Raw genomic sequence first — 14,795 nt, 5'->3', positions numbered from 1 at the left:
AATATTTCAGCTTTTAGGAGAGAGCGGAGGTGAAGAAGCTCCCTTTCTCCCTTCTTACCCATAAGCTCAAAACATTTTCATGAAAATTTTCATAGTCTGGCACAAGACAGAGCTAATATTTAATTTTTCTTGATGTTTCATTAGTTATGGGTACTTTACACGGTATGTTTTTTACATATGAGTTGTCAATTCTCCAATACAAAATGTATTTGCAAAGTGACAACTCATATGTAAAAAACACATCGTGTAAAGTACCCATTATTACGACATTTTTTAAACATTAATTGGCCTGTTCCTTTACTTCTGAAAATGGTAAAACCGGCAAAAGTAGTAGAAGTTGTAAACTACTACCATATGAATTGTATGGTATCTAAAGTAAAGGAACGCTTTTCGAGTAAAAAGTGGTAAAACTTGAAGATTCTTGCACGTAAAGGAACAGAGCTAAAGTTGTCTAAAATCGTCCATGCAATGCAAATTATTAAAAAATATAAATAAAAATTGCATAAACTTTTAATTGTTTATGGTTCACAAAAAACTAAGAGTACGTTTTCACAATTTGCCTGTGTGATAGCATACAGGCGTGCTCACCCCTGCATTATTCATTATAGGAGGAATGTTCTCTCGAGAAAAATCTATTCCGCGAGAGTCGTATTCTGCTAGAATATTCATGATTGGGCTGAATGACTATTGTTGCCTGCTTCAAGCTCAATTTTATGTAAATGAATAAAGGCCAGTTACTACCTAATTCAAATGCGATTTTGGATTTCTTTATTCCTTTACAAAAATTCAGGCTTGGATAAGCAAGAATTTCTCATTGTGCTCTCGCACTACTTTCCTTATGGCACGTTTACATTGTCGAACCGCATAGTTACTTTAACACGGTTTCTTTGACTAACCCATTGTGATTGATTGATTTGCACAACCGAGGAATATGGCATCATCACACACACACATTGACAATTGATAGAAGTCGCCTGATAGAAGTCGCCAGGCAATTGAGCTTACAACACACAACGAAAAAGCAATATTCATATTAAAAACACCGAACAAGCAACACGCAAAAATTCAAAAAAGTCGTCTACGGTAATAAAATATTAAGCGCCAAAGAAACAGCTAAAAATTGTATCAAGAAAACAATTAAAAAAAAATAGCTTTAAAAACAAAGTAATTAAAACAATTATTTATAGTGTAAGAAAAGAGGCAAGAAAATTTGGAGTTGACAAGAGTTTTAGAAAATAAATCTAGTTTTCATTGAGCTTTCTTTATAAACATTAACATCAACGTGTGCATACTGAAATATACAGAATTTGAACAGCAAAATCAATATTAACATTTCTTATCGAAACTGCGATATCCAAGATTGAAGTGCAACATCGGTTTTTCTTCCTTTTCTTGCAAAACTTTGTGGTACCGAAAAGTAGGAGGTGGGTGAGTTATGTTAATATATTCCTGGACGAAAAAAAGCGTGTTGCCGCGCTGCAGAGTTCCAAAAAGGAGTCGGTCACAAATAATGAAGTTTGATTGTGAAATTTGGAAATATGTGTGATACATTAACATTTCCGTAAACCTTCTTTCACCACTTTATTAAATACACCAACAATTCTACACCAACCACCTCCACCCCCTCTTTTTGCTACCATTTACTGTAAAAAGGATTTGGTGTGGAGGGCGGGCGGCTTGGGGGATTTGGTGGTTATTTTATGGGTTCTATATTTCTGTTAATTATTTTGTTTAACAAAGACAATATATATTCTACAAACTTGGCCAACTAATTTTGTTTTGGTTTAACAAATAGTAAGCAAAAAACATTGTATGTAGTTCATAAACATTCTTTGAGAACAACAACCAGACGCGCTACAAGAACCTTCTCGACGTTGGTATTGGTGTACTCATTTTCATGTTGTTGTTGCTGATCATTATGTTTGTGCCAAAATTATCGTGTTTTTTCTTCATTTGCTAAATGTTCATTCATTTTTTTTTTTGCAAACCGGAGTGATGCCAGATTCTTAGTACTGGTGATCATAAAAATCCCATTAAAGGGTTGCCATTAAAATTTCAAGTCAATCACAAAGGGAAAAGTCATTCGTAACTTGTGAGTCGGATATAAATGAAAAGGAATGTGTGGGTGAGTTCCTACGTCGAAAGTAGATGGAAGAAAATAAAAAACAAAAGGGTGTAACGAAAGGAGTACTTAAGAGTCACAATTATTATGAGTTTTCTTTTGTTTTATAATATATTTATAGCCCTCGGGTTATCTTAAAGGTAAAATTGAATTGACCATCAACTTTTAATGTGAAATTTATAGTATTTCTTTATTTTGTACTTTAAAATCCACCTAACAGCGAAAGCAAACTTAATAATGGTTCTGCCTAAACCTTTCAAAATGTTTATTCCCCACGGGATATGGGTCTTGCGATTCGTACAGGGGGAGGTATCTACAGTAAACTTTCTAAACTCACACCAAGGCATATTTATATAAGGTAAATGCATAAATTACAACAACTATCAAGTTTACAAAAACAACATTGTTGTTATAGAAAATTTGATGCTAAAGAAAATATTGAATAATCGGGTCGTTCTAAAAATTTTCTCAGGAAAAAATCAATATATTTTGAAATCCTCTAAATAGAACAAATTTGAATAAAAATTTAAATATAAAGCATTCAGAACTGTCTTAGGTCATTGTTATTACACATTTACGATGAAAGGAAGAATTTTATGGTAACAAATTTCGAAGTTTCAAATGTCAAAAGTAGAAAACCAAATTTCCAAAAAAATGTAAAAATACATCTGATTGTCACTTCTACCTTATATAAATGTGCCTTGACTCACACATTGAATAGTCGTGAAAACCATATGCATTGTGATCAACATTAGAAGAACTACATTTTGAATATAATTTTGAAGGGTACCTCCAATGACATTTGTTCCATTGTATATTCTTCAAAGACGTCATTGTACGTGCAGCAGAACAGGTGTATATTTTAACATCAATGTTGGAAATTGTGTTTGCAATTAACCCGTATTTACTAATCGCCTTTTTATCGTTAATAGTTCTCAATCCTATTAGGCATATGGATATTCGATATATTCCAAGATGATATTGAATGATTGCGACCACACATTAAATTCCCGCTATAATAAGTATCTACATACTCTAAATCTACAGCATATGCATATACACTTCATTGTAAAATATGTGTAGGTGACTTTGGTTTAGGAACCATCTACATTATTAAAACAATACAAAAACAGGTAACAAAAAAAGTAGCATCCAAGTGAATTAACCAGCCATGCTACAGCCACTTAATTGATGTTGTCATAATATTGACCGTCATCAGACAGCATTGATGCTTTTATACTGTCTCACATTCTGCATTCATCTACAATCAATGACATGATTCTCAAATGGTTGGCTAACAGCAAAACTTTGGGGACAGATAATAAATAAAAAAAGAAGGAACTCTTCGCTTGGCTTATGGGGAAAATTGTGGCCGTGAGGACACAAGGTTTAGAATTTCTCTGTGGTTACGTTTTAGCAGGAGGTGCAAAATCAAGTGAAAAACTGAATTGACTGATTTTTCGTTTATTAAATCATCTACTATGACTCATCAATTTGAAGTCAGGTGTAAACATCAAACTATTTTAACGTATGAGAGGTTATGTATGTTGTTTTGTGTTTTAGGCTGTAGACGACGGTATTAATTGCATAATAATTATAATAGGTATTTAAAAATATTCTAGAATTATTGCTATCATTCCTTTAAGTTCATCCGTTGTCAAGTTATTTTATTGGTACTTCTTGTTTTTTACGAGCCCAAAAGTAGGCTATGTAGTTTACGTTCAATATTTCCATAGCAATGAACTGTTTTTTGTCTTTTCTAATTTAAATTGATTTTTGACGAATAACGTTTTTTTGCTACCAAGACAAGTTGTGCGGAAGAACAAATAGCATGCGACTCGACTCATCGACTATCAACCCCATATACGGTTGTTATAAGAACAGGTTTACCATGTTTGTTGTTGTTTTTATTGTCTAATAGGTCAAAAATAGCTTGCTTACTTCTCAACACTTTTGCATATTTGCCATACCATTCAATATTTAAGAAATGACGTCATATAAATATAATGAAACCACAATTAAAAAACTGTTCAAGGCATTTGAAGAAAGAGTCTCAGTTTTCTTCACTGTTTTTGTATTTACACTTTTATTTTCTTTGAAAATTACAAAAAAAAAGTTTTGCCGGTTCACCACCATTAGCCAGCACATGGTTTATATTACATTGGATAACAGTCATTGACTGATTGCACTCATTCTGACACCAGCCAGAAACCATGTGTTTGTCTCTCTGTAAACACGTACATACCTATACTGAAAAAAATCGAAACATTTTACCTTAAAATAAAAAATGATAAGCGTTTAATTGTTGACGAAAGAAAGCTAAATAAAAAAAACTTGTCAACTCACTCTCTTTTTATACTTATGAAGTTATAATATTTTGATTATTAATTTATTACATCGATTTTGTTTTTTACAGCTCTTTTTTGGAAGACATTCGCAAAAACTAGTAGCAGCGCCCCTTTATTTTTTCTATAAGTATTGTTAAGTAGCCAAAACACAGAACAAAATGTCAGATCGCAAAGCTGTTATCAAAAATGCTGACATGAGCGAAGAAATGCAACAGGATGCTGTTGATTGTGCGACACAGGCATTGGAAAAGTACAATATTGAAAAGGTATGTCGCATGGAATCTTTACTTAATTTAATAAAAAAAAAAATGATTAAAATGAGGCACAAGTTCGCTTTAGGACATAGATGAGTACCGTGAGAGTATTTATATGTAGATCGTGTTTACAATTAAAGGCGCGCGATCTTCGTCTTCATCTCTGGTTTGGGGTCTCTGCTTGGATCGTACTGTTAGCTCTCTTGTTTAACCGATTAGAACCATACATTCTTGAAAAAATTGAATTCCATTTTTCTGTCCAAGTTCCAAAGTGGCTTAAGTACATTTTAGGTCCTACATTTGGATCGATATGTACTAATACTATTTGACTCTTGTTTATAAATGAATAAGGATTCTAAAATGGCATAATTTCGGTTTAGTGGTTTTACTCGGATCGTTTTCAAATCATCAAAACTATTTAAAGAAACGACACCAAAAAGACCCCTGAAAATAGATTTAGTAATTAATATTTTTTTAAATTTATCTTTTTGAGATATGTTCATATACCTATTTATTTTGTACAGATTTATAGTGCAGACCAAAAAAACAACCAATCCTGTGGAAGTTTCCAAACATTTTGAAGCATTTTTATACCCTCAGCCTTTAGGCTAAAGAGGGTATTTACACTTTGATACGGCCAAAAATGTGCCTCATCGAAATAATGGTTGATGAGTCGATCTAGCAATGTCCGTCCGTCTGTCTGTCTGGCTGGTGTGCACGATAACTCTCGATCGGATCAATCGATTCTGTTCCAATTTTGGGTATCGAAATATTTTGTCCAGATTTGATTTAAGTTCGAAGATGGGCCATATCGGTCCACTCCTTCAGGTACCTCCCCTACAAAAGTTCAAAAATGTTCGGAAAAATTGTCCGCACGATAACTATTGAAGGGAGTAATCGAATTAGTCCATACTTTGCACATCGTGTAATTTCTAGCAAACTTAGATGAGGTTCCAGTATGGACTCGATCGGTCCACTCCTTCGGGTACCTCCCACACAAAATTTCGGAAAAGTTCGGTTTAGGACCTGGTTTCGAATCTCTTTGATTTTTGTTTACGCAAGTTGTATTCGCTGTCCTCTATACGACGCTGTAAGTTTCATTAGGGGCAAGTACATACTTCCTGAGAAAACAGCCTAAAAGTTACAAAAAACCCTATGACACCGTGTGTAGTGGTTGGAGCGCAAGATAACTCTCGAACGGATCTGCCGATTCGGTCCAAAATTTGGGTTTCGTAATATTTCGTCCAAACTTAGTTCAAGTTCAAAGATGGATTATATCGGTCCACTCCTTCCGGTACCTCCCCCACAAAAGTTCAAAAATGTTCGGAAAATTTGTGCGCACGATAACTCTTGAAAGGAGTAACCGATGTGGTCCATACTTTGCACATTATGAAATTTCTACCAGACTTAGATGAGGTTCCAATATGGTCTCAATAGGTCCACTACTTCGGGTACCTCCCACACAAAATTTCGGAAAAGTTCAGTTTAGGGCCATCTCGCGAATCGCTTTGGTTTTTGTTTTAGCAACTTGTATTCACTGCCCTCCATACGACGGTACAAGTTTCATCAGGGGCATTCTCCATACTTCCTGAGAAAATAGAATGAAAGTTGCAAAAACAAACCCTATGACACCATGTTTATGGGTGGAAGCGCAGGATAATTCTCGAACGGAAATGCCGATTCCGGCCAAAATTTGGCCTTCGTAATATTGTTTTCAAACTTACTTTAAGTTCGTAGATAAGCCATATCGGTCCACTTTTTCAAGTACCTACCCCACAAAAGTTCAAAAATATTCGGAAAAAAATGTGCGCACGATTACTCTTGATGGTAGTGACTGATTTGGTCCATACTTTACACATTCTCATAATATCTACCAGATATAGATCAGGTTCAAATATGGACTATATTTGTCCACTACATCCAGTACCTCCCAAAAAAAATTTGGATAAGTTCACTTTAAGACCTGCTATTGAATCACTTTGGTTTTTGTTGAATCAACCTACATTCGCTGCCTCAATTACGATGGTAAAAGTTGTTTCAGGGGCAAGTCCATACTTCTTGAGAAAACAGCCCAAAGGGTGTAAAAAACCCCTATGGCACCTTCATGGTCTATGTCGGTCCATTCCTTTAAGTACCTTTTCCGCAAAATTTTTGAACTTTAATCCTAATCAACATTTTTGTCCGTTCACACGACCAAAATTTTGAAACCCCCTAAATACACAAGTTTTTTGTGAAAAAAGTGTTCCAATTTACACAGGCTGAGGGTACATCTCTTTCGGCAAAGCCGACTGATAGAAACATTTCTGTTTGTAAATTGAATACGTTTATGTTTTTAAAAAGATCTCGAATACAGAATAATCTTTGTCTGAATGTAACTTCTTCAGTTTTGTGACACTTTTCTACACAAAGTCTGAGATAAGCAACGAGTTTTTCTATTTGCGTATTCGTGTTGTTATCTTCTGTTATTTATTATGATAATTTATGTGAGATTTTGCGAGAACAACTTGAATAAAAAAATCATAAAAAACACAGATTTATTGTGGGTCCAATATTTTAGGATGCAAGAAAGCAATCAACAATAATAAATTTTATGTAGTTTTATCTTAAGAAGTTTTTTTAATTATTATTAGTAGAATCTAAATTTGTTTCTATTAATATTCGTAGCAACTTTTTGATACAGTTTGTGAGTTTATTGATGTTTAATTTTTGCACTTAATCCCTTAATCCTGGCTTTCTTGCTACGTCATCAGGTGGAAGGGTAAAAAAAGAGGGCAAACTATTTCGAGTTTGACTTGTCCGTTCTTTATTCATTTAATCACGAGTTCCATGCCTTCTAAGGACCGAGGCCTTCAGCCTCTAAGAGAATAACAATATGTACTATGTTATTACAAATATAATGTGGAAGGGAATATGGGGAAATAGCGGGTATTGTTATTAGGAAAGATACTGTTTTTTTTTTTTAATTTTTTTGAACGTTTATAAATGGAGCAATTGAAAAAAATGAAAAATGGTAAACTATGTAATTTTAAAATAAATGGTCAGGTCCAGTACTCCAAGAATCTACTAATTTTTACTATTTTTTCCGATAACATAAAGGACAAAATGTTATCGTAGTAAAAATAGTAGCTTCATGCAGGTTAGGTTAGAAATGTGTCTACATCTGAGAGCATAATAACAAGCCTGCTATTTAAAAACATCTTATTAATACAACAATCGGTTTTATAACAGTATTTTCACCATAGGTTTTGACAATGCAGGTTATATTTGAGATGTTCTTTAATACGCCATGAAAATATTTAATAAAACAGAAAACACCCCCACCATTAGTCATAATTAAAGTTCAATAACATTTCTAATAACTAATTTATTTCTTGTATTATGTAAGTTTGTAAAACCCTTATCTGAGTTCGCTTTCCTATTACACATTTTACCATTTCATTGTCTTGGTCATGGACTTTTTTTAAAGATAAAATAACCAGGAAAAACGTTTGAAAATAGATAATCAATATTATGCACGTGTACACACATACATCTATTGCGGCAATGAAAATTGTTTCAAGACAAAATTGTAACATTGATGGAACCACCCCCCTTTCCACACCTACCTTCAAATACGTAACTAACTACTACTTTAATATAGGTAAAAATATGCATTGTGAAATTATGAGACTTATTTTGGTTGACACAACAAATACGCAGACAGACATGCTCACATTTAATAGCAGCATTTTTTGTTAGTGAGAGTGTTGGTAGTAGGGGGTGAGAAGCTTCTTTTCTTTCATAAAAACATTGTGATTTAGGTGAATGGACAATAAGCATTGTGGCAGAGGAGACATGCGCCACCTCTTCCATATCTCTCTTTGATTTCTGTTATGTTGTTTTTAGAAACGCACAAACAAACACAACCCCTAGTAGATGGGGGTTGTACATATTGAATGTTGTGAAGGTGGGAAAAATACCTACATACATACCTCACCGTCGGGGTTCACGTACCATAAAATATGCCTAACTACCCACTATTTAACAGGCTCATATCATAAGCCCAAATGCCAACAGTAAATAATGAGCATAATAACATTTGTCACCACCACGACCATCTAGCCATCAGCCACCTGCCATGGCTGGGTAATCTCTGTGCCAGCCATGGCATTTAACCAAGCGAATGGCAATGATTTTTAGTTCAAATTGGCCTATTAGGGGTTGGCGGTTATTTGTAGCAAACGGTCAGTATTAGTCTATTTCTTTTTAGAAGTCAAGGATACTCGTGTTAAAACCAACCGGAAGTATGATTTAAGGTAGAAAGAAGAAAATGAAAATCACTGTTATTAATGTTGGTCACTGTTTAGTTAGAAAAGTGAAAATACCAATGCCCGATAATAGTATTCGATGGACAAACGAAAGTTCGAAGGACAGTATTTTATTTATTTTTTTTGTAAGCATATGTAATAAAAAAACTGGACGCTTTATGTGAACTTTTTTAGGCTTAATATCATTATCGGCGGGGCATAATAAGACCGGTTGGTAAACACTTGTTGGCGTTACTAGAATGCAGTTTATTGTGTTTTAAGCTAAAAACTGTGACATCATTACTACAAAACACCCCAAAAAATATTTGTTATGTTTGAGTTTATTATGTCTCAACACGATAACCGATATTTAATACAGTTGCCATGATTATAATGTTATAATGGCAACTTAATGCAATACCTTGTTTCCCATTTATTGAGGTCAAAATGTGCGTGTTTTTCAAGAAGTAGTTACAAATACCCTTAAACGATGACCTATTAAATACATTTATTAAGGGGAAGAACAACTATTGGGGCTGGCATAGGCATGATTGTGATATATGATACAAGCGCCAAACAAACAAAACAAATGTGTTACAAAACTGTTAGGAACAAACATACATACATCCCCCCATCAATCACCATAATATCTAAACTAAAGGACCAAAAAACCAACCATTGATGGTGGAAACTAAAGTGAAGTGAGTTTTTTGTAGGCTCGAATAACAAAGAGATCCTTGACAACAACCCATAAAATATATTATAACAACAAGAGCAACACAATTTTTATAGGCGTTGTTGGTTGTGTGTTGTTATGACGGTACAATATGACAACTTTAATGCAAATTCTCCATAAAGCACAACAAAAAAACGAATATTGATTTAACACAAATAACGCTTACCACTAGCAACGAATTATAATAATAAATATCGGCAATATTTTGTAAAGTAGTTAATAATGTAATGTTGTGTTTCTGTCATTTTGAATTGCGTGTAGAATTATTATATTAATTTGCAAGCATGTCGATACTTGTATGTATGGATGTAAGAATAATCACCACGACCATAAAAGGGTGGTTTGAAAAGGGGAAAAAATAGTAAAACAGGCCTACTTTCTCTAACATCTTTAAGGGTAGATTTTTAAAATACTAATGAATGCATTCTTTCTTTACGAATTTTTATGATTAACCCAGCAAACCAAATTTCGGATGTCCAAATCCTCTGAACAATTTCGGAAGAATCTTACTAATCTTTGTTCCGAATTCGATTTTTCTAAGGGATTTTTGGTTTGGTTGTTGTCGAAAAACAAAGTGATTGAATAATAAAATTCGCATATACAATTTTTCAATTTTTTTTACATATAAATGACACCGTGGTGCAATGTTATGCACACCCGCCTTGCACGCTGAAGGTCATGGTTTCGATTCCCAGGCCAGGCAACATCAACAATATCAACGGTAGCAAAATACCCTCAGTAATGTTGGAAACATTTCCTGAGAATTTCAGCCAGGTAAAACTTCTACAAGTGGTGTCTTAAGACACGCCGTTCGGACTCGGCGATAAACAGTATTGAGCTGATATGAATCGGGGTGCACTCATTGATATGAGAGAAGTCTCCCTTGCCCGTAGTGGATGTTTGTGGAACAATTATATATTACATATAAATGCAACATATAATCAGGGCAATCATGAATATTAATTCCGTGCGGATTTTTTTCCTTTCCACAATTTCACAATTTTTTATTTCCATATTTATGCCCAAAAAGAGAATATTTTTGTTAATTGTTTTGAACTTTCCATATTTAAATGGCTATAGTCGTTTCAAAGATTGAAATGCAGACTTTAAAAGAAATTCGCTTTTTAAAATAATTTTCCGTGCGGCATATTCCGAGGGAAATATTCATGATTGTCCTGAATAATTCAAGCTGTAGTTGATTCAACACATTTCGTACACATCGTTTACATTGTTATATTATTATTAACAAAATGATAACAGTTAACAATTTTAAAATGTTTAAAACAAGATTTTTTCATAAATAGCATTACAAAAATGTGTGGTTTTTTCTGTGGTGCTATGTCAATAAAAGGCCGCCGCACGGTGGTCGAAAGCACTGATCTAGCGGCGCGAAATTAATAACTTGCAAACGAATTGGGATACGGCACTGAAATTTTGCACAAACTCAACTTGTACCTGTCGGTAATAATGGGCCAAATATGAACAATATCGGATAATGTTTTGGTATAGCCCCCATATAACGGTACCTTCCGATTTTCGGTATTTTGAGGATTTAAGCCACAATTTCGTAGCAAATTAGCTGTAATTTGGTACTTAGGGTTGTTCCTAGTGGTCACAAAATATTTCCACCAAAAATTATGGACCATAGGTGCACGTTTTGGTAGCGCCCATGTAACCGTACCTCCCAATTTAAAGTATTTTGAATATCATCACCACATTTTTAAACCAATTTGGCTGTAATTTTGCATTCCGTGTTCTCACTGCGTATAAAATATTCTTACAAAACATTTTCAATACGGATTTATGTTTCAATGTAGCCCCTTTTGTGGTACCCCCGATTCGTTGAATTTTTACTTTTTATCCCATATTTAATAACACATTTAGCTATAATATGGTATTATAGGGTCTCCGGGGGTAGAACTCCTCCTTGCAAACATTTCTCAAGATAGGTCCATATTTTAATTTAGCTCCCATACAAATGCACAGTTAAATTTGTATGAATTTCATGCAAAATCCCTTATTTTAAAAGTGAAGTCATCAAAAGATTTGCAAATATTTGCAGCCCTAATGTGGTTATTCCGTATCCAGAGAGTCCAATTTCATTCCCCAAAAAATAATCGAAACCAAGTTGAGACAAGATGCACTTTATGCAACAAGCGCGTACAACCCATAAAAACACTAAAAAATTGAATTACCTCCAGACCCCAAACTAATTTTTATAATTTAAATCACACCCTCTGCTATTAATTAAAAATAAATCTTGTCCAGTTTCATTACGAATTTATTTAACATTTAAACAAATATGAAGTTAATTTTTTGCAACAATTTTTTAAAATCTGACCCAACAAAAACTCTTGTATTTGATAGTGAATAACTGAGTGAATATTTACAACAACAAAAATGAAAAAAACAAAATCTTTGTCTGCAAAGTGTCTGTAATCGATACAATGGAAAATATTTCGCAATTTTATAGTTCGATTTTTTTGACTTTCGCGCCGCTAGATCAGTGGTTTCGACCAGTGTGCGCCGGCGAAAAAAAGAAACATTTTCATATGACAAGAAAGAAAAAAAGTTGCCTTCTAAATGTTCCAAGGCTTTTCTTCCGATTTCGGAAAGAATGTCGAAAGAAAAAATCGATTCTCTTCCGAAGCTTCGGTTCGAAAACATGTTAACCACTCCATAAAACATTCGGATCCGAAACCGGAAACAGCGTTTCGGACCGATTTCTGTCCGTTTTCGGACAGTTTGGTTTGCTGGAAAGTTAATTTGATTTTTTTTTTGTAATTTTGTACGGTTTAGTGTCTATGGATCAGACTCAGGGAAAATATTCTACAAAGTTCGTATGTTTTAGAAGGTCGTTTATTGAGATTTAAGGTACATTTTTGTAACTGATGGTTTGCTTAATTTTTGACCATGAGAGAAAAAAAAATAAATGAAGTTTTACCTATGCGATTTTGAACCTTGAAGACTAAGTTTGACGGATTTTATGTTTTTAGAATTTATTGTTCTTAAAGACAAGAGCTACTACTTTGCCTCCGAGAGCAAAATTCCCGTGAAAGTGCAAGTAATGAAAAAAAACGCCGCGATGTCAGAATATGGTTAATTTTCCATGACTCAAACTCACACATACTTACTTACTTATCTGGCCCATTACAGAACATTTGTTCCATAGACCGAACTAAGAAAAGATCTCCAATTCCCTCTGTTTCGTGCTTCGCACAAATGCACACATATCATTCGTTAAATATCGAATTGTTATTCAATATTTTACTTTAAGAAAAGATAAACATTTCTTTCCAATGCTGGCTTCCATCTGCTGGCGAGGTTGTCATGCCAAAGGATTGGTAAAAATGTCATGCCACGGGGTTAGTAAATATGCCATGCTTAGGATCTGGAATTGGTTTGGATCTTTTGAGCATCAATCTCTTGTAAAAAGAGTCGGTGAAGATGCTACAAATATGATATTCCACCACTTGTGCCCATGATTGAATTGCATCTTCACATTGAACATTATGCTGGGATTAGAGAGAAGTTTGACTGAATATTATTTACAGTTCTTAGTGGGCAGCAAATTATCAACATAGTTCCACGATTTTTCATATTTACAAGATTTTTCCCACATTTGTCCGCCAATTTGTCGGAAAACTTTAAAATTTGTTTAATATTGACCTATATTTGAAGAATTTATGTTTTAAACACATTTGCTATTGAATTCGCTTTCATTTGTAATATCGTGTGGTTAGTGAATTGAACCCCGATCACTGTCTTTACTTCTTAAATAATTATTTTAATTCACATTTTTTTTTTTTTAATTTTCATTACAGGACATTGCCGCCTTCATCAAGAAAGAATTCGACAAAAAATACAACCCCACATGGCATTGTATTGTAGGAAGAAATTTTGGATCCTATGTAACACATGAAACACGCCACTTTATATACTTCTATTTGGGTCAAGTGGCTATCCTGTTATTCAAGAGCGGTTAAATTAGGTTTTGAAATAGAAATCCATAATAAAACAGAAACTACTACAAAATAAAAACAACCAAGATAACTTAAAAACCCCCAACAACAAACACATTACACACACAAACATGACGAAATCATTGTTGAACCAACAAAATTCCACAAAAGCATAAAAAGCTAAGCTATATTTTACAATAAGTGTAGAAGAACAAAAAAGCATGCGATGATAAAATTGAGGGAAAAGTATAGAAATATGAAATAAATATAAAAAATAAATAATAGTAAAAATTTTCATCTAAAAAGAAGAAAAAGCAAAACACTATTACTTTTCTATAGAAGAAACAATTATAAAAAAAGAAAAACACATTTTTTTTTTTAAAATTGTTTTGCATTATCAAAGCTAGGTGATCTGTGCTTTAATTGCTGCACAGATACTCTCAGTTAATATTGGAGTTCCTTCTTAAGTTTTTTATTTGAAATCCAAGATACAAAACACTCACTTTTACACACAACCAGCCATATAACAAGTTGAAACACTTGTTCCACTTTTTTTATTTATAAATAGTTTGCAAAATTTGAAGTATTTTTATAATTGTAATGAAATAATACAAACAAACAAATAAATTAAATACCCCAAATAAACAAAGCGTGTGAAAACTGTTTCTATCTGTTTTAACCCTTTCTTCCGAACACACATACCATACACAAAAACTCACGAAATTTTTTATATAGCTCAGTTTTTTCTTCTTTCTTCCAAGTATTAATAAAATAATTATGGCCATCCACTTATACAAAATAATGCAAAAAAATAAATAAATAAAAAAATAATAACATTACCATTTAGAGGAATATTATATTTTTTAAAACTGAACGAAAGAAGAAAATTCCTGACGACTACAACAGAGAACATGAATCTTGAAAAGAAGGGACAAAATGAAAGTCATAAGTAAAAGTCATTTCCACATTAAACTCGACTACATGTTTTTTTTTTTTAGTTACAGCATTGATGCCTCCCATAATTGCAAATTAGGACCATATACAAAGAATAATATGTACTTAATTTTATTAATTCTTCATCCCCATG

General features: G+C 33.4%; 1 protein-coding gene across 6 annotated transcripts; it reads left to right on the top strand.

Annotated features, from left to right (window-relative positions):
* The first annotated feature begins 946 nt into the window (after positions 1–946).
* LOC141399913 (dynein light chain 2, cytoplasmic) lies at positions 947–14,357 on the top strand. 6 transcript variants are annotated; one of them, XM_073979283.1, is made up of 3 exons: positions 947–1,083; positions 4,539–4,736; positions 13,571–14,357. In XM_073979283.1, the coding sequence occupies exons 2-3, from the start codon at positions 4,629–4,631 to the stop codon at positions 13,730–13,732; spliced, it is 270 nt and encodes an 89-aa protein (XP_073835384.1). In that variant the 5' UTR covers positions 947–1,083; positions 4,539–4,628; the 3' UTR covers positions 13,733–14,357. The 6 variants fall into 6 exon arrangements, with proteins under 6 accessions (XP_073835384.1, XP_073835383.1, XP_073835385.1 ...); XM_073979282.1 differs by having other exon boundaries at positions 980–1,164; XM_073979284.1 differs by having other exon boundaries at positions 990–1,188.
* The last annotated feature ends 438 nt before the right edge of the window (positions 14,358–14,795 follow it).

The sequence above is a fragment of the Musca autumnalis genome, unplaced genomic scaffold, assembly GCF_047663935.1.
Source record: "Musca autumnalis isolate F117 unplaced genomic scaffold, ASM4766393v1 scaffold_3, whole genome shotgun sequence".
In the NCBI taxonomy this organism is placed as follows: domain Eukaryota; kingdom Metazoa; phylum Arthropoda; class Insecta; order Diptera; family Muscidae; genus Musca; species Musca autumnalis.
Note: the sequence above shows the minus strand (reverse complement) of the source record. Positions and strands in the feature narration are given on the sequence as shown.

Bases quoted from the DNA above. Each gene is read 5' to 3' on its own strand.
- LOC141399913 (XM_073979283.1), top strand. From the start codon at position 4,629: ATGTCAGATCGCAAAGCTGTTATCAAAAATGCTGACATGAGCGAAGAA. The intron at 4,737-13,570 runs GTATGTCGCATG...TTTTCATTACAG, and splicing joins AAAAGTACAATATTGAAAAG to GACATTGCCGCCTTCATCAA.